Source organism: Nerophis ophidion, linkage group LG12, assembly GCF_033978795.1.
Source record: "Nerophis ophidion isolate RoL-2023_Sa linkage group LG12, RoL_Noph_v1.0, whole genome shotgun sequence".
NCBI classification, from domain to species: domain Eukaryota; kingdom Metazoa; phylum Chordata; class Actinopteri; order Syngnathiformes; family Syngnathidae; genus Nerophis; species Nerophis ophidion.
In genome coordinates, this window is record NC_084622.1 from 21,188,505 (window position 1) to 21,208,503 (window position 19,999).

Sequence of the window (19,999 nt, forward strand, 5' to 3'; positions counted from 1 at the left end):
GTAAAGGACAATGTTTTATCAACTGATTGCAATAATGTAAATTTGTTTGAACTATTAAACGAACCAAAAATATGACTTATTTTATCTTTGTGAAAACATTGGACACAGTGTGTTGTCAAGCTTATGAGATGCGATGCAAGTGTAAGCCACTGTGACACTATTGTTTTTTTTAATTATTTTTATAAGTGTCTAATGATAATGTCAATGAGGGATTTTTAATCACTGCTATGCTGAAATTATAACTAATATTGATACTGTTGTTGATAATATTCATTTTTGTTTCACTACTTTTGGTTTGTTCTGTGTCGTGTTTGTGTCTCCTCTCAATTGCTCTGTTTATTGCAGTTCTGAGTGTTGCTGGGTCAGGTTTGGTTTTGGAATTGGATTGCATTGTTATGGTATTGCTGTTTAGTGGTTTGTTGGATTGATTAAAAAATAAAAACCAAAATATAAACAAAAACAAAAAAAAATCGATTTAAAAAAAAATATCGATTCTGAATCGCACAACATATTCGAATCGATTTTTTCCCCACACCCCTGATAAATATAGTACATGTTACGATCAAATTTTCCTGTTATTCTGGGCTAAACATCTGGAGTGCAGGGACGTGAAACTGAATCGATACAGGTCTCAGTTTAGTATCAGCATTAACTAAGTGTGATGTGGTCCTTATTGTCGGTTCCTAAATACCTTCCCTTTCTCCTTTTCAGATCACATCGGCTACGACAAAGGGCAGTACAAGAGACAAAGAAAATGCCTTGCGGCTGCCAGAATGATCCAGGATTGCAATGAAGACCTGACATCTGCTCATCCGTGTTTGGCGCGTTGAACGTACACGACACACTCACCGAAGGCTTGCATAGACTTGTGTTGGAGAAGTGTGCACGACTGGACTCAAGACCTACACACATACTCGTTCAATCACTCTGGAGCTGAGGAATTAAAACCAAGAGTATGGTCCAGCGGTCCACCTCAGTCCGCCTGCTGGGAGGCCTTTTAGGTAAGTCCTAATCACGTTCCGGTGTGTTTTCGAGAAAAACACTGTGTGGGAAAAGTGGTTACCCTGGGTCCGGACGATATGGCCTTTTTAAAAATATCTCGATATTTTTAGGCCATATCGCGATACACGATTTTGAATTGCCGGGTATGTAGTATGCGCCTGCCTAGAATTACTAAAGGGTCAAACTCGTTTCGCAAAATAATTAGCGCATGCTTAGTATTACCGTCGGCTCAGGATTAACGCCGCGTCAAACTCGTTTCGCAAAATATCTGTTTTATTAGCGCATGTCTAGAATTTCCGCCGGGTCAAACTCGTTTCGCAAAATAACTAGCATATGCCTAGAATTTCCACCGGGTCAAACTCGTCACGTCACGAGTGACACTTCCCCTGTCATCATTTTCTAAATGGAGGAGGCTGATTTCAATCATTTGAAATCGCATAAAGGGAAGAAGATTAAGAACTATTCAGTAGGATTTAAGGTCCAAGCTATTGAATATGCTAAAAAGAACAGTAAGCAGCTATGTTTTATTAATATACCGTAGCTGCATGTGTCAAATATGAGTCATTAAATGACTCCCGCCTCCTGGTGGTAGAGGGCGCTAATGATCCTTCTTGCGACTACTCGGCTGCAGAAGAAGTGACAACAAGCAGCAAGAGTGAGCAGCGTGTGTTTATTTTTTTCCTCTCGCTTGCACTTTTAACATGGAGGATTACATATCTAAAATAAAACTGTTTTCTAAACTGGACTTTCAATCGAAGCAGGAGGTAATAAAGGAAGATCTCCATCGAGACAGAGAGACTTTTAAAACTGAAGAAAGATAAGGAAGACTTCTATAAACAAGTTATCGATGCTTTTGATCAGAAGGAGCTGCGCATGGACTTCATTTATAAGTAAAGGTAAGACCATAATAATGTTTTTTTTTATTAAATGTGCTTTTCATGATGGTATCCTTACATCACACTCCAATTTATAAGCGCAGGTCTAAATTTACCGCATGTCTTTGGTAAGCGCCGGAGTGAGAAGAGGTTTTAAATTGATTAGCGCCCCGGCGGCAATTCAAGGAAATACGGTATCTCGATATTTTGCCTTAGCCTTGAATGAACACTTGACACATATAATCACAGCAGTATGATGATTCTATGTGTCGACATTAAAACATTCTTCTTCATATATGCTACTTTTAAACTGTCATGCAGAGAGGGAAATCACAACTAAGTAAAGTGACCAAAAGTGTATTTATTAAACAGTTATTAAACAGTGGCACAAACATTCATGTCATTTCCAAAACAGAAAGTGCAAGATTTTCAGAGACATTTTAAGTGTTAAATAAAAATGAGCTGCATAATAGGACATCAAATAGTGTTCGTCCTTCGCTATGTGGTAGGTTACTACGGACGTTATTAAATTCTGTTGTTGACTATTTTTTTCATACACTGTTGATCTGGAAATGGTTGCCTCTGCATTTTGTTGGTGTGGCACCGAATGGAGATGTTGACATGCGGAGTAAGCCCTCTTCATTCTCGAGCGGGTGACTTTTCAAATGATGCTACATATTAGCAGTAATGATACTTTTTGTAGCAACGCTTTTGCCACATGCTTGACTTATTACGGTTGTCTGTTCGACATTTTCCCGCTTGAAGCCAAACCACCGCCAGACGATGGACCCCTGCTGTTTTTCTTGGGAATTACTTCTTCCTTCATTCGCACCTACTTTCTCTCGTATTACCACTCGCACGGCTCTGCTAGCATCACAGCTAACGTTACCTATGCTGCTACCTGTCTGCTCCGCGAGGGCGTGTACGTATATGACGTATGATGTGACAGTATGTGACGTATGTAAGAAGGTGCGCTTGTTTTACGTCTGTGAGAAGCAGAGACAAGAAAGAGTGAAAAGAGCCTGTAGTGTAATCCCCGCAGCTAAAAGCAACTGCGTGAGAACATATACTCGAATATCATGATATAGTCATTTTCTGTATCATATAGAGAGAAACCCGCGATATATCGTATATATCGATATATCGCCCAGCCCTAGGTTGATGCTTGTGTAAGCATCCTTGCTATACAATCATGTACCTGACTGCTTGTATTCTTCAAACAGTACTTGCGATATTTCAAAATTCACAAAAAGACCATTTTTAAAAAAAATCTGCATTTACAATTTCTACATCTTGGTGTGGAAGTAAAAGGTTAGACTTTGGTGGTTGCAGTAGACCAGGGGTGTCCAAACTTTTTCCACAGAAAAATTTAAGAATGCGGGGCCATTTTGATATTTTTCATTTTCAAACCATAAAAAATGCATGGATTTTTTTTTTTTAATCTTTAGGGCATAGAGGGTCTCAGTCACTAAAATGTTCAAAATAAGTCAAATTATTATTAGTATGTTTTATTTAATTATTACAGTAAATCTCTATATCAAGTTGAGGTTGATGTAAAGTAAAACAAATAAGGTTTTATGCCTTTTCTGTCAAAGACAACTTTGTTTTTATAGTAAAACTGAAATATGCAGTATTTAGATAGATGGATAGTACTTTATTGATTCCTTCAGGAGAGTTCCTTTATTTCGCAATTAAAGCCCTCAAAGATCAATAATGCAGGACACCATTGATTTTAATTATTTAATATGTTTGAGTAATCACAGTGAAAAGTCAAATAAAATCCACTAAATATATTTGAGATCCGAAAGGTTCCCCACTCATAAAGTGATGCATTTTTATTAGTTTTTTTTTTACTTTTAACACTTAAATTTCAAGATCAACTTCCGATATATCTGTCGATTTTAAGTTTGAACTATTATTTTGTTTGTTTTATGCTCTTTTGTCAAAACTTTGATGTTTTTATATGGCAACCATACATCCATCCATCATCTTCCGCTTATTCGAGGTCGGCTCGCGGGGGCAACAGCCTAAGCAGGGAAGCCCAGACTTCCCTCTCACCAGCCACTTCGTCTAGCTCTTCCCGGGGGATCCCGAGGCGTTCCCAGGCCAGCCAGGAGACATAGTCTTCCCAACGTGTCCTGGGTCTTCCCCGTGGCCTCCTACCGGCTGGACGTGCCCTAAACACCTCCCTAGGGAGGCGTTCGGGTGGCATCCTGACCAGATGCCCGAGCCACCTCATCTGGCTCCTCTCGATGTGGAGGAGCAGCGGCTTTACTTTGAGCTCCTCCCGGATGGCAGAGCTTCTCACCCTATCTCTAAGGGAGAGCCCCGCCACCTGGCGGAGGAAACTCATTTGGGCCACTTGTACCCGTGATCTTATCCTTTCGGTCATGACCCAAAGCTCAAGACCATAGGTGAGGATGGGAACGTAGATCGACCGGTAAATTGAGAGCCTTGCCTTCCGGCTCAGCTCCTTCTTCACCACAACGGATCGATACAACGTCCGCATTACTGAAGACGCCGCACCGATCCGCCTGTCGATCTCACGATCCACTCTTCCCCCACTCGTGAACAAGACTCTGAGGTACTTGAACTCCTCCATTTGGGGCAGGGTCTCCTCCCCAACCCGGAGATGGCACTCCACCCTTTTCCGGGCAAGAACCATGGACTCGGACTTGGAGGTGCTGATTCTCATTCCGGTCGCTTCACACTCGGCTGCGAACCGTTCCAGCGAGAGCTGAAGATCCCGGCCAGGTGAAGCCATCAGGACCACATCATCTGCAAAAAGCAGAGACCCAATCCTGCAGCCACCAAACCGGAACCCCTCAACGCCTTGACTGTGCCTAAAAATGTTGTCCATAAAAGTTATGAACAGAATCTGTGACAAAGGACAGCCTTGGTGGAGTCCAACCCTCACTGGAAACGTGTCCGACTTACTGCCAGCAATGCGGACCAAGCTCTGGCACTGATCGTACAGGGAGTGGACCGCCACAATAAGACAGTCCGATACCCCATACTCTCTGAGCACTCCCCACAGGACTTCCCGAGGGACACGGTTGAATGCCTTCTCCAAGTCCACAAAGCACATGTAGACTGGTTGGGCAAACTCCCATGCACCCTCAGGAATCCTGCCCAGAGTCTAGAGCTGGTCCACAGTTCCACGACCAGGACGAAAACCACACTGTTCCTCCTGGATCCGAGGTTCGACTATCCGGGATAGCCTCCTCTCCAGTACACCTGAATAAACCTTACCGGGAAGGCTGAGGAAATGTTGACCACACAACATCTGCAATATTTTTTCCACATAAAACATCTTAAAGTGATCATTTTTAGTAATAATTCATTATAATATAGATTTTTTTTGTCCTTTTTTTTTTTTGAGCAATGGAAAAAAAAACAAAGACAAAAGTAAGAAAAACTGCCTGCATGGCAGCTTTGTGTCAACATTTCCACTTTTTCTCATTAGATTTCACCTCATTCCACTTTTTTTAAAATGTTTTTATTTTTATTTTGCAATACTATCAATTTTGCAATTTTTGCAGAATATGTGACGGGCCGGTGAACGATTAGCTGCGGGCCACACTTTGGACACCCCTATTGTTGACGTAAAACTGGTCTTGTTTGTGAAATTATTCAGGACATATGTTGGTCTTGGATGGTTCACGTGTTTGACTTTTTAGGTTCTTCTTTGAATTGTCTTCTCTTTTTCCTGAAATTCGTAATGTTGAGCTTTCAGCTGGTATTTTTCTTTTTATGTGGATGTGCTTATTCGTATAAATGGGTTATACTTGTATAGCGCTTTTCTACTTTTGTAAGGAACTCAAAGCGCTTTGACACTGTTTCCACATTCACCCATTCACACACACACATTCACATACTGATGGCGGGAGCTGCCATGCAAGGCGCTGACCAGGCCCCATCAGGAGCAAGGGTGAAGTGTCTTGCTCAAGGACACAACGGACGTGACTAGGATGGTAGAAGATGGGGGTTGAACCAGGAACCTTCAGATTAAAACCCTCAGATTGCTGGCACGGCCACTCTCCCAACTTCGCCACGCCATCCCCATAGTGAAGTAGTAGAGATGTCCGATAATATCGGACTGGCAATATTATCGGCCGATAAATGCCTTAAAATGTAATATCGGAAATTATCGCTATCGTTTTCAAAAAGTAAAATTTGTGACTTTTTAAACGGAGTGGTACACGGACGTAGGGAGAAGTACAGAGCGCCAATAAACCTTAAAGGCACTGCCTTTGTGTGCCGGCCCAATCACATAATAGCTGTGCCTTTTCACACACACAAGGCATATTTGGTCAACAGCCATACAGGTCACACCGAGGGTGGCCGTATAAACAACTTTAAGACTGTTACAAATATGCGCCACACTGTGAACCCACACCAAACAAGAATGACAAACACATTTCGGGAAAACATCCGCACCGTAACACAACATAAACACAACAGAACAAATACCCAGTCTGATTTAATTTTTGTATTTTCAGCGCCACAGTGTAGGTTTGATTACTGGTGGTGAGGAATCAACATCCCGTAATACAATCCCTGTTTCCATATGAGTTGGGAAATTGTGTCAGATGTAAATATAAACGGAATACAATGATTTGCAACCCATATTCAGTTGAATATGCTACAAAGACAACATATTTGATGTTCAAACTCATAAACTTTATTATTTTTTTCAAATAATAATTCAAATTTCATGGCTGCAACACATTCCAAAGTAGTTGGGAAAGGGCATGTTCACCACTGTGTTACATCACCTTTTTTTTTTAACAACACTCAATAAACGTTTGGGAACTGAGGAAACTAATTGTTGAAGCTTTGAAAGTGGAATTCTTTCCCATTCTTGTTTTATGTAGAGCTTCAGTTGTTGTCGTATTTTACGCTTCATAATGCGCCGCACATTTTCAATGGGAGACAGGTCTGGACTGCAGGCGGGCCAGAAAAGTACCCGCACTCTTTTACCACGAAGCCACGCTGTTGTAACATTTGTCTTGCTGAAATAAGCAGGGGCGTCCATAATAACGTTGCTTGGATGACAACATATGTTGCTCCAAAACCTGTATGGACCTTTCAGCAATAATGGGGCCTTTACAGATGTGTAAGTTACCCATACCTTGGGCACTAATGCACCCCCATACCATCACAGATGCTGTCTTTTGAACTTTGCGCCTATAACAATCCGAATGGTTATTCTGGAGGACAGCACGTCCTCTGTTTCCAAATATAATTTAAAATGTGGACTCGTCAGACCACAGCACACCTTTCCACTTTGCATCAGTCCATCTTAGATGAGCTCGGGCCCAGCCAAGCCGGCGGCGTTTCAGGATATTGTTGATAAATGGTTTTTGCTTTGCATAGGAGAGTTTTAACTTGCACTTACAGATGTAGCGACCAACTGTAGTTACTGACAGTGGTTTTATGAAGTGTTCCTGAGCCCATGTGGTGATATCCTTTACACACTGATGTCGGTTTTTAATGCAGTACCGCCTGAGGGATCGAAGGTCACGGTTATTCAATGTTGGTTTCCAGCCATGCTGCTTACGTGCAGTGATTTCTCCAGATTCTCTGAACCTTTTGATGATTTTACGGACCGTAGATGGTAAAATCCCTAAATTTCTTGCAACAGCTCGTTGAGAAATGTTGTTCTAAAACTGTTCAACAATTTGCTTACAAATTGGTGACCCTCACCCCATCCTTGTTTGTGAATTACTTAGCATTTCATGGAAGCTGCTTTTATACCCAATCATGGCACCCACCTATTCCCAATTAGCCTGCACACATGTGGGATGTTCCATATAAGTGTTTGATGAGCATTCCTCAACTTTGTCAGTATTTATTGCCACCTTTCCCAACTTCTTTTTCACGTGTTGCTGGCATCAAATCCTAAAGTTAATGATTATTTATCAGTTTGAACATCAAATATGTTGTCTTTGTAGCATATTCAACTGAATATGGGTTGAAAAGGATTTGCAAATCATTGTATTCCGTTTATATTTACATCTAACACAATTTCCCAACTCATATGGAAACAGGGTTTGTAAAATGAGATACAATGTGTGGGTGCATTTAATCTTTTGTCCTTAAACATCATGTACTGACACCTCATTTAAAGTTCACTCTGCCCCAAGGCAGTTCTTTTTCCATATGTAAAAAAAATACTACTTGTTTGTACTTGCCTATTACATATATCAACCTAACTTCAGCGTGAACAAGGGCTGGGCGATACGGCCTTTTTTTTAATATCTCGATATTTTTAGGCCGTATCGCGATGAACACTTGATGCATGTAATCACAGCAGTATGATGATTCTATGTGTCTGCATTAAAACATTCTTCTTCATACTGCATTCATATATGCTACTTTTAAACTTTCATGCAGAGAAGGAAATCACAACTAAGTCAATTGACCAAAAGTGTATTTATTAAACAGTTATTAAGCAGTGGCACAAACATTCATGTCATTTCCAAAACAGAAAGTGCAAGATTGTCAGAGACATTTTAAAACAAGCTATGAGTGCACTTTTGTGCATGATGTCACTAAGATGACGTATCGAAGCAACACTAAATTAAAGTGCACATTTTATACAGAGTTTTCGTCCTGGTCGTGGAACTGTGGACCAGCTCTATTACTCTGGGCAGGGTTCTTGAGGGTGCATGGGAGTTTGCCCAACCAGTCTACATGTGCTTTGTGGACTTGGAGAAGGCATTGGACCGTGTCCCTCGGGAAGTCCTGTGGGGAGTGCTCAGAGAGTATGGGGTATCGGACTGTCTGATTGTGGCGGTCCGCTCCCTGTATGATCAGTGTCAGAGCTTGGTCCGCATTGCCGGCAGTAAGTCGGACACGTTTCCAGTGAGGGTTGGACTCCGCCAAGTCTGCCTTTTGTCACCAATAACTTTTATGGACAGAATTTCTAGGCCCAGGGGATCTGGTTTGGTGGCTGCGGGATTAGGTCTCTGCTTTTTGCAGATGATGTGGTCCTGATGGCTTCATTTGGCCAGGATCTTCAGCTCTCACTGAATCGGTTCGCAGCTGAGTGTGAAGCGACCGGGATGAGAATCAGCACCTCCAAGTCCGAGTCCATGGTTCTCGCCTGGAAAAGGGTGGAGTGCCATCTCCGGGTTGGGGAGGAGTTCTTTCCCTAAGTGGAGGAGTTCAAGTACCTCTGAGTCTTGTTCACGAGTGAGGGAAGAGTGGATCGTGAGATCGACAGGCGGATCGGTGCACCGTCTTCAGTAATACGGCTGCTGTATCGATCCGATGTGGTGAAGAAGGAGCTGAGCCGGAAGGCAAAGCTCTCAATTTACTGGTCGATCTACCTTCCCATCCTCACCTATGGTCATGAGCTTTGGGTCATGACCGAAAGGACAAGATCACGGGTACAAACGGCCGAAATGAGTTTTCTCCGCCGTGTGGCAGGACTCCCCCTTAGAGATAGGGTAAGAAGCTCTGCCATCCGGGAGGAACTCAAAGTAAAGCCGCTGCTCCTCCACATCGAGAGGAGCCAGATGAGGTGGTTCGGGCATCTGGTCAGGATGCCACCCGAACGCCTCCCTTGGGAGGTATTTCAGGCACGTCCGACTGGTAGGAGGACGCGGGGAAGACTCAGGACACGTTGGGAAGACTATTTCTCCTGGCTGGCCTGGGAACGCCTCGGGATCCCCCGGGAAGAGCTGGAGGAAGTGGCTGGGGAGAGGGAAGTCTGGGCTTCCCTGCTTAGGCTGCTGCCCCCCCGACCCGACCTCGGATGAGCGGAAGAAGATGGTTGGATGGATTTTATACGGAACGCCTCTACAATAGTTTAAAACAAATAAAATGCACTTTTGTGCATGATGTAACACAAGATATTTCAACAACTGTCAAATAAAAATGAGCTGCATATTAGGAAATTAAATAGTGTTCGTCCTTCGCTATGTGGTAGGTTCCTGCGGACGTTATCTCCTTTTGTTGTTGACTATTTTTTTCATACGATATTGATGTGGAAAAGTTTGCCTCTGCATTTTGATGGTGGGGCACCGAATGGATATTTTGAAATGCGGAGTAACCCCTCTTCATTCTGTAGCAGGTGACTTTTCAAATGATGCTACATATTAGTAGTGCTGTTACTTTTTGTAGCAAGGCTTTTGCCCCACACTTGACAAATTACGGTTGTCTGTTCGACATGTTCCCGCTTGAAGCCAAACCACCGCCAGACGATGGACCCCCTGCTGTTTTTCTTGGGAATTAATTCTTCCTCCATTTGTAACCAGATTTGCACCTTCTCTCTTTCGTATTACCACTCGCAAAGCACAGTTAGCACCACAGCTAATGTTGCCTATGTAGCTACCTCTCTGCTCCGCGAAAGCGTGTGATGTTGCACACGTGACGTATGTAAGAAGGTGCACTTGTTTTAAATCTCTGTGAGAAGGAGGGACAAGAACAAGTGGGAAACGTCTTAAGTGTAATGCCAGCAGCTAAAAGCAACTGTGTGACAACGTATACTCGGATATTTTCTGTATCGCACAGAGAGCAACCCGCGATAGATCGAGTATATCGATATATCGCCCAGCGCTAATTCACACATGCATTTGTCATTGATGCGACTTTAAATCAGAGGAAGTGAGACAGGACTCAACGTTGGTAATGTTCAAGTCCAGGCTGAAAACACTTACTTAATAGTGCATATGACAAATGAACATATTTTATACACCATGTCATAGACAATTTAGAGTGAAAAGCAAATCTTATTTTCACTCACGTACACAAAATTCTAACTTGGATTGTTTCCCTGGCTTCGAGACTCTCCTGAAGGACAGTGCGGCGAAGACGCAACAAACTCCCTTCTTGTCTCTCATGGACACACACCTGTTGTTGTTGACTTTGGACTAGCGACCGCACAAGATCAAGGCCACGGAACAGAGACACACTGCAGGCTTACACACACACATGCATCCACAAAAATATACGCCACACATACATACCCCCCTCCCCTAATCCAACGCCCTCAACGCAAATCCCACAGGGTTGATGGAAGGATGGTCAGTGCCTGAGAGCTGCGGCCGACCACCATGACCCCGCACTCCCTCCCCTCGTTTAGATATCTCGAGATGTATGTTGTAATATATATATATGCTTTTCTATGTAGGTTTTTTTCCCATTCCAGACTGGGCCCAGTCTGGATTGTATTTTTTTAACTCATCCTTCCCCAGCGTTTTAACTTTTTTCTTAACTTTTCCGGGGCGCCTTGTGGTGACCCATCAGCGTACCTGTTTCGTAACTCTGTACACTGTTTCTTTGTCTAATCTTGAACGGGTTTGTGCTGAAAACAAAGTTTCGTTGTACTTGTGCAATGACAATAAAGACCTATCCGTCTGTCTGTCGGTCCGTCCTTCCGTCCGTCAACTATGTTTGATTTAAACTTTAATCATGATTGTTTTTTTTATAATGAATATATTTATGATTTTAACTTGAATTACAATCCATCCCTCCATTTTCTACCGCTTGTCGTGCGGGGGTGCTGGAGCCTGTATCAGCTGCATTCGGGCGGAAGGCGGGGTACACCCTGCACCGTCTGTCCGTCAACTATGTTTGATTTAAACTTTAATCATGATTCGTTTTTTATAATGAATATATTTTATGACTTTAACTTGAATAATGATGCATCCATCCATTGTCTACCACTTGTCCCTTTTGGGGTCGCGTGGAGGGGCTGGTGCCTATCTCAGCTGCATTCGGGCGGAAGAAGGGTACACCCTGGACCGTCCGTTTACGATGTTTGATTTAAATATATATTTTATGATTTTAACTTGAATTTTCTACCGCTTGTTCCCTTTTGGGGTCGCGGGGAGGGCTGGTGCCTATCTCAGCTGCATTCGGGTGGAGGGCGGTGTACACCCTGGACCGTCCGTCCGTCAACTATGTTTGATTTAAACTTTAATCATGATTTTTTTTTTTATAATGAATATATTTTATGATTTTAACTTGAATTAGGATCCATTCATCCATTTTCTACTGCTTGTCCCTTTTGGGGTCACGCGGGGGTGCTGGTGCCTATCTCAGCTGCATTTGGGTGAAGGGCAGTGTACATCCTGGATCATCCGTCCGTCCGTCAACTATGTTTGATTTAAACTTTAATCATGATCTTTTTTTTATAATTAATATATTTTATGATTTTAACTTGAATTTTCTACCGCTTGTTCCCTTTTGGGGTCGCGCGGAGGTGCTGGTGCCTATCTCAGCTGCATTCGGGCGGAGGGCGGTGTACACCCTGGACCGTCCGTCCGTCCGTCAACTATGTTTGATTTAAACTTTAATCATGATCTTTTTTTTATAATGAATATATTTTATGATTTTAACTTGAATAATGATGCATCCATCCATTTTCTACTGCTTGTCCCTTTTGGGGTCGCGCGGAGGTGCTGGTGCCTTTCTCAGCTACATTCGGGCGGAGGGCGGGGTACACCCTGGACCGTCCGTCCGTCCGTCCGTCAACTATGTTTGATTTAAACTTTAATCATGATTCTTTTTTTATAATTAATATATTTTATGATTTTAACTTGAATAATGATGCATCCATCCATTTTCTACTGCTTGTCCCTTTTGGGGTCGCGCGGAGGTGCTGGTGCCTATCTCAGCTGCATTCTGGTGGAGGGCGGTGTACACCCTGGACCGTCCGTCAACTATGTTTGATTTAAACTTTAATCATGATTCTTTTTTTATAATGAATATATTTTATGACTTTAACTTCAATAATGATGCATCCATCCATTTTCTGCAGCTTGTCCCTTTTGGGGTCGTGCGGAGGTGCTTGTGTCTATCTCAGCTGCATTCGGGCGGAAGGCTCTATAAACAAACTTGCCTTGCTTTGCTGCAGGCATGTCGCCTTTATTGAGGGGAAGAATCACCCAAGATGACACTATTTTGTGAACATGTGCTTTAACCGTCAAGTATTTACCGTTGCAATTCTTTTAAAATTCCAGTGTTGTTTCCTGCCATTATTGTCAGCCGAAGGGCAGTCATTCCCGCTGTCACGACTGGCGTGTGATTGATATTTAGTTTAAACCTGGAGCATTAAAAGCATGCTGACAAAAGAAAGTAAGAGCAACATGGCCCGAGGCAGTTCAGACTCGGGGTTGACTGATCTGAGAGGAAACAGGTTAGCATACCCCTCATTCTCTCCCTAATTGGGATCATAAAATCCCAGCACAAAGCGCTACTTGCGACAATATATATAATATCCTTGTGGTTTGAGCTTGGTTAAGACAAAGTCGTGCTTTGGCATTTTTTGGAGTCCATTTAAATAATGTGACTAAATGCACATAATATCTACATTCAGCTCGCTACTTGCTACTGATTTTTATTGATCTGTTAATGACAATTTGTTTGTTTTGTTTTGTCAGACAAACCTTCAATGTAGGATCTATGACATGCCTGCGTTTCACCAATCAAATGCAGTCACTGGTGGCGTTTGACTCCGTTTCACCAATCAAATGCAGTCACTGGTGACGTTTGACTCCGTTTCACCAATCAGATGCAGTCACTGGTGACGTTTGACTCCGTTTCACCAATCAAATGCAGTCACTGGTGACGTTTGACTCCCTTTCACCAATCAAATGCAGTCACTGGTGACGTTTGACTCCCTTTCACCAATCAAATGCAGTCACTGGTGACGTTTGACTCCGTTTCACCATTCAAATGCAGTCACTGGTGACATTTGACCCAGTTTCACCAATCAAACACAGCCAAGTGGCCACATGATTAACTGCACACTTTTTTTTTTTAAATAAACCTTTATTTATAAATTTCATCATTTACAAACAGTTGAAAATAATAAATAAGTAAGTACAAAAACAGTACAAAACAGTATAAAAAACGTACAAAACAGCGCCAGGGGGTTGTAAATTAAAAGTAACTAAAATGGAATGCAAAATATATATATATAAAATCAACAAAGTGCAAAGCCGTAGGCTCACTCAATCTCAATAAATAACTTAAATTTGGAACACAGCATCATCGTTTTCACAGCTGTTTTGTTGTTAGAGGTAGAGTGTTTTAATGTAGAGTTCTAAATCTTTTTTAAAGGCAAAAAAAAACAGATCGGGTATTGAGAAACTTACATTTATGAATATAAAACTTAGCCAATAGTATAATGAGCTTGCCAAGGTCAAATTCATTTAAAAAATGTTTTTCAATACAGTTTAAAACCAAATATATATTATTTAACATATATTATTGTTTTAGTTGCTTAAGAGATATTCCTGGCTCTGAATTTGTTCATTGCTGTTTTATGTTTTTGTGCATTACTTGTTGCCGTCATCATTAAAGGAACAGGTTACTCATCAGTTACTCAGTAATTGAGTAGTTTTTTCACAACATACTTTTTCCTTTTACTCAAGTAAATATTTGGGTGACTACTCCTTACTTTTACTTGAGTAATACATCTCTAAAGTAACAGTACTCTTACTTGAGTACAATTTCTGGCTACTCTACCCACCTCTCTACAAGAATGGGATTATCACTTTTTACAGATACCATATTTTCCGGGCAATAAGGTGCACTTGAAGTCCTTTTTTTCCCGTCTTATAACACGGTTGCGCCTAATGTACGGAATAATTCTGATTTTGCTTACAGACCTTGAAGCTATCTTACTTGTGACCAGTAGATGGCAGTCAAACAAGAGATACATGCAGACTGCAATATGATGGCAATATGACTCAAATAAACAACACCAACATTTTATCAATCAACCAATGTTTATTTATATAGCCCTAAATCACAAGTGTCTCCAAGGGCTACACAAGCCACAACGACATCCTCGGTTCAGAGCCCACATAAGGGCAAGGAAAATCTCAACCCAGTGGGATGTCAATGTGAATGACTATGAGATACCTTGGAAAGGACAGCAGATGTGTTACTGGCACGTCGGCTCTACCAATGGAGCTACAGTATACCACCCCAGTATAGATATATACATGTATATATATATATATATATATATATATATATGAGGTAGCGACTTGTCCAGGGTGTACCCGCCTTCCGCCCAAATGCAGCTGAGATAGGCTCCCCCCCCCGTGACCCCAAAAAGGGACAAGGAGTAGAAAATGGATGGATGGATGTATATACTGTAGGTATATAAAGGTGTATACAGTAAAGGTGTAATATGATCAAACTTTCTTGTTCTTGTCAAAAGTCTAGAAGCCGCGTTTTGTACCGAATGTAATCTTTTAATGCTAGACATGGAGACCCGAAAATGATATGTTACAGTAATCGAGACGTAACGAACGCATGAATAATGATTTTAGCGTTTTATATGTTAAATTATAGAACATCACACACGTCGCTCGAAAATCCATCAAAATGTTCTTTTACGACTTTGGTAAGCTATGAAATCGCACCGCTTGATGGATTGTACTGTGCTTCAACATACCAATAGTATTATGGTGTGTTATTAGGTAAGACATATCTGGCGTTTTGTTTCGTAATATTTTGCAAAAGCAACTTTCTTACCGCCCGGTGCCTGCTGATCTGTATTTGGGATCTGCATAAGTCCTGAAAACTTGCGCCCGTCCGCCTTTGTAGTCCGCTTCGACCCGTAGTTGATAAGCTTCTTCTTTTTCACTATCTTCTTGTTATGGGACATTCATCCTCTGCTGTTTCTATTTTTAATATAAAGTAATAATAATAATAACAATAAATGTTACTTATAAGGCGGTTTTCTGGGCACTCAAGGACACCGTACAAGATCAAAAACAATAAAATCTATTGGATAAAAACAACAACATAGATTGATACGATTTACAATGAATAAACAGTCAGGAATAGGTTTGTTTTGAGTCTGGATTTGAAGAGGGATAATGAGTCTAAGTTACGAAGGTCTGGTGGTGATGAGTTCCAAAGATTAGGGTTCAGAACGGCTGAAAGCTCAGGGCACCTATGGTGGACAGTTTAAATAAGGGGACAGTCAGATGGATGGCTGGGGAAGATCTTAGGGTGAAGTTATTACTTATTAATGCCATGAAAGCACAAAACATACCGGTGTCGTGAGTTCATATTATTCACCCAAGGAACTGAAAAATCCTAAAAAATTGCGCACGTCCGCCTTTCCGACACCATTGTCGATAAGCTTCTTCTTTTTCTTTATCTTCTTATGTGACATTCATCCTCCACCATTTCTAATACAAAGTAGTGTAAAGTTCCTACTTATATCTGTCAGTAAACTCGCCATGAAAGTGCTAAAACATACCGGTGTAGTGAGTTTACATTATTCACTCAAGGATCTTTAGTTATTAGAGAGTTCCGGTCGGACGTTTTTTCTACGGGACACATTTCCGGCAGATGAGATGCTGCGCCATTAATGATTGAAGTAAAGTCTCAATGTCATTAAAACAGTTAGCTCCATCTTTTGACCCTTCTTCCACTTTCGTCCTTGCACGCTACACCGGGGAGAAGATGACGGGGAGAAGACGCCGTCGAAGGTGAGCCAAATATATAAGACCACCCGCAAAACAGCTCATCCTGAAGCGACTGTCAGGAAGCGGCTTGAAGATGATCTGTAAAACATCATCCATGCAACGTTTTGACCAAAGAACCACCAGTACATGTCATGTAGACCACAAGGAAGTGTTTTACATTTAGAAAAAAATATATATAATGACTCCTTATAATCCAGTGCGCCTTTTGTATGAAAAAAGATCGGAAATAGACCATTCATCGGCAGTGCGCCCTATGGTCCAGAAAATACGGTTATTGATTTAACAATTTCACGACACCAGGAAAAGCCATAAGACGTCTGTGTGGGGGTCCTCAGTGACCACCTTGATGCATCTCACATTGCTGCACCCAAAGTCAGACCTGAACATGAAGAGAAGGGAGACATTTGATGAGGTCTTATACCAGAGGTAGGGAACCTAAGGCTCTAGAGCCAGATGTGGCTCTTTTGATGACTGCATCTACCTATCAGATCAATCTTAGCTGACATTGCTTAACACGGTAAGTAATGAATAATTCCGCTGGTAATCACAGTGTCAAAAATAAAGTTCAAAATATAAAACATTTTCATGCATTTTAATTGGGGGTGGGCAAATTAATGCGTTAATTATGAGTTAACTCATCAATCTATTAACGCCGACAATTATTTTATCGCACATTTGCTTATGTTGTTTACATGCTTTTATTTTGTTAACGCCTTTTCTTAACAAGATGGCGTCGCCCGGACGCTTCGACGTCGAGGGGCTCTTGGTAAAGATGGAACATTTGGCAAAAATACCGGACAATTCTGCAAATTTCATGGCTGGCTTACAGCGTGGTCACTCCGGGATCACTTACGACCGCCAGACAATTCTGAATGTGGATAGATTGGGCCGTTTCTGACTGAATGACGCGTGCTTGCTAGACCGGCTAGCTAGCATGGGAATACTTTGCCGGCTACATCCAGCGGCCATTGAAGCAGCGGAGTATATGTGTTGTCTGTCTATTTATGAATAATGCAGACGAGGCGTGTTGGCTGAGTTCTTAACGTTTGCTTTCAGAGCGTGCATATCACAACATACAAGATGCCGTCATGGCGACAACCTATACTGGGCTACCGCGCATGCTCGTCACTCCTGTTGCATGCTGGGTAGGGTAGTTATTTTATTCCCTGGCTCATAACATCACAATATAGTACCATGTATATGCGTTCAGTTTATCAAAGCACCAAGCAAACAATCGGAAAATTCCCATCATATCAATTCCTTGATATGGTCATAATTATTTTAAGTGCACTACGCAGAATAAACACAACATTATTAATATTGCTACTACAGATAATTTGATCAAAAATTCCCTAAAACAGCCCACTACCTATAATATAGGTTTTTTAAACATAAAATCCCTGATAAAAAAAAAAATATTTCTGCTGTTACCTCAGAAATTGCCTGTTCAGATGTTATGATTGTGGCTCAGAGAATTGTATGTAGATTATATTTATTTTCCATAACAAACAGGATAACTTAAATACCCTGGCAGTGGCAATAAGCTTAAATGTTTGTATTTACATTTTTTGAGTTGATTTTCATAAGATATGCTATTTAACTGCTACTGTTTAACAAGGACTGATTTAAATTGTGTTTGCGCAACAAATGTTTTGGCGCTTTTGTTCATGTGGGAGAATATTCCAATAAAGGTGCACTACACACTACTTTTGAATTCATTATTGGGCTTTGCGTATACAATGCAGTTAATCGCGATTAATCAGAGAAATAGTGTGATTAACTTCAATTAAAAATTTTAATCGTTGCCCAGCCCTAATTTTAATCCATCCATCCGATTTCTACCGCACCTGTTCAAGAAGTCGCATTAATGGTAAGAAGTATTTTATTTATTGTTGGTTAGCTTCAGAATAATAATGTTATTAAAAAGAATAAGAGACTTATTATACTCAGTGGACTAGTGGTTAGAGTGTCCGCCCTAAGATCGGTAGGTTGTGAGTTCAAACCCCGGCCGAGTCATACCAAAGACTATAAAAATGGGACCCATTATCTCCCTGTTTGGCACTCAGCATCAAGGGTTGGAATTGGGGGGTTAAATCACCATAACGTGTACCCGGGCGCGGCTACCATTGCTGCTCACTGCTCCCCTCACCTCCCAGAGGGTGAACAAGGGGATGGGTCAAATGCAGAGAACACGTTTAATCACACCTAGTGTGTGTGTGACAATCATTGGTACTTTAACTGGACTTAAAATTCAGCTGCATCTTTAAATGAAAGCAACTGCTGTTCTAAATGTGTCCACTGGATGTCGCAATAGCAAAATGCAAGCACAGTAAAGGGAGACTGGGACTCCTCCCACTTGACCTAACCTAAACCAAACATGAGTGAAATAAACAATTGGTAACCACACTTCAAATGCTGCATGAGACACTGCACATTAATGTAGTTCTGTAAAAATGATGAATACATGAATCTATGAATACAGAGTGATGCCAAGAAGACGGGGTAACTCAACCCTCTTGAATAGTTCCTAGTTTGATGGTTTGTTGAGTTAGCACAGGATTGATATGTGGAAATGACAAATAAGGTAGGGGCGCTCAAGCTAGCAGACACAGGTCTCTACAGCGAAAGCCAGTATTTTTTTATTTTCTTATTTTTTTAACTGTATTTAAAACAAACATAGTATTTTTATTAGAGTAAGCCAGCTTTTGTGGGTGTTTTTGGTCAGATGCAAAAATATTGTTTAATTTCTTGGAATTAATTTGAATTACCGTATTTACTTGAATTACCGCCGGGTATATAGTATGCGCCTGCCTTGAATTACTGCCGAGTCAAACTAGTTTCGCAAAAATAATTAGCGCATGCTTAGCATTACCACCGGCTCAGGATTAACGCCGGGTCAAACTCGTTTCACAAAATATTATTTTTATTAGCGCATGTCTAGAATTTCCGCCGGGTCAAACGCGTTTCACAAAATAATTAGCATATGCCTAAAATTTCCACCGGGTCAAACTCGTCACGTAACGAGTGACGATATGCTAAAAAAAACAGTAAGCAGCTATGTTTTATTAATATACCGTAGCTGCGTGTGTCAAATATGAGTCATTAAATGACTCCCGCCTCCTGGTGGTAGAGGGCGCTAGTGATCCTTCTTGCAACAACTCTGCTGCAGAAGAAGTGACAACAGGCAGCAAGAGTGAGCAGCGATCGTTTATTTTTTCCTCGCGCTTGCACTTTTAACATGGAGGATTACATATCTAAAATAAAACAGTTTTCTAAACTGGACTTTCAATCGAAGCAGGAGGTAATAAAGGAATATCTCCATCGAGACAGAGAGACCTTTAAAACTGAAGAAAGATAAGGAAGACTTCTATAAACAAGTTATCGATGCTTTTGATCAGAAGGAGCTGCGCATGGACTTCATTTATAAGTAAAGGTAAGACCATAATAATGTTTTTTTTTATTAAATGTGCTTTTCATGATGGATTCCTTACATCACACTCAAATGTATAAGCGCAGGCCTAAATTTACCGCATGCCTTTGGTAAGCGCCATAGTGAGAAGAGGTTTTTAAGATAATTAGCGCCCTAGCGGCAATTCATGGAAGTACATTAAATGAATTTTTCTGCCAATATTGAGGATTATATACTGTATC

The 19,999-nt window shown here is 41.3% G+C and overlaps 1 protein-coding gene across 3 annotated transcripts in view; it reads left to right on the forward strand.

Annotated features, from left to right (window-relative positions):
- Positions 1–19,999, forward strand: part of il34 (interleukin 34) — a 150,898-nt gene that overhangs the window by 29,069 nt on the left and 101,830 nt on the right. For all 3 annotated transcript variants that reach the window (XM_061917070.1, XM_061917071.1, XM_061917069.1), the window contains exon 2: positions 712–1,001. In XM_061917070.1, coding sequence (XP_061773054.1) covers positions 956–1,001 — 46 coding nt within the window. In that variant the 5' untranslated portion in view covers positions 712–955. The remainder of the gene's footprint in view (positions 1–711; positions 1,002–19,999) is intronic.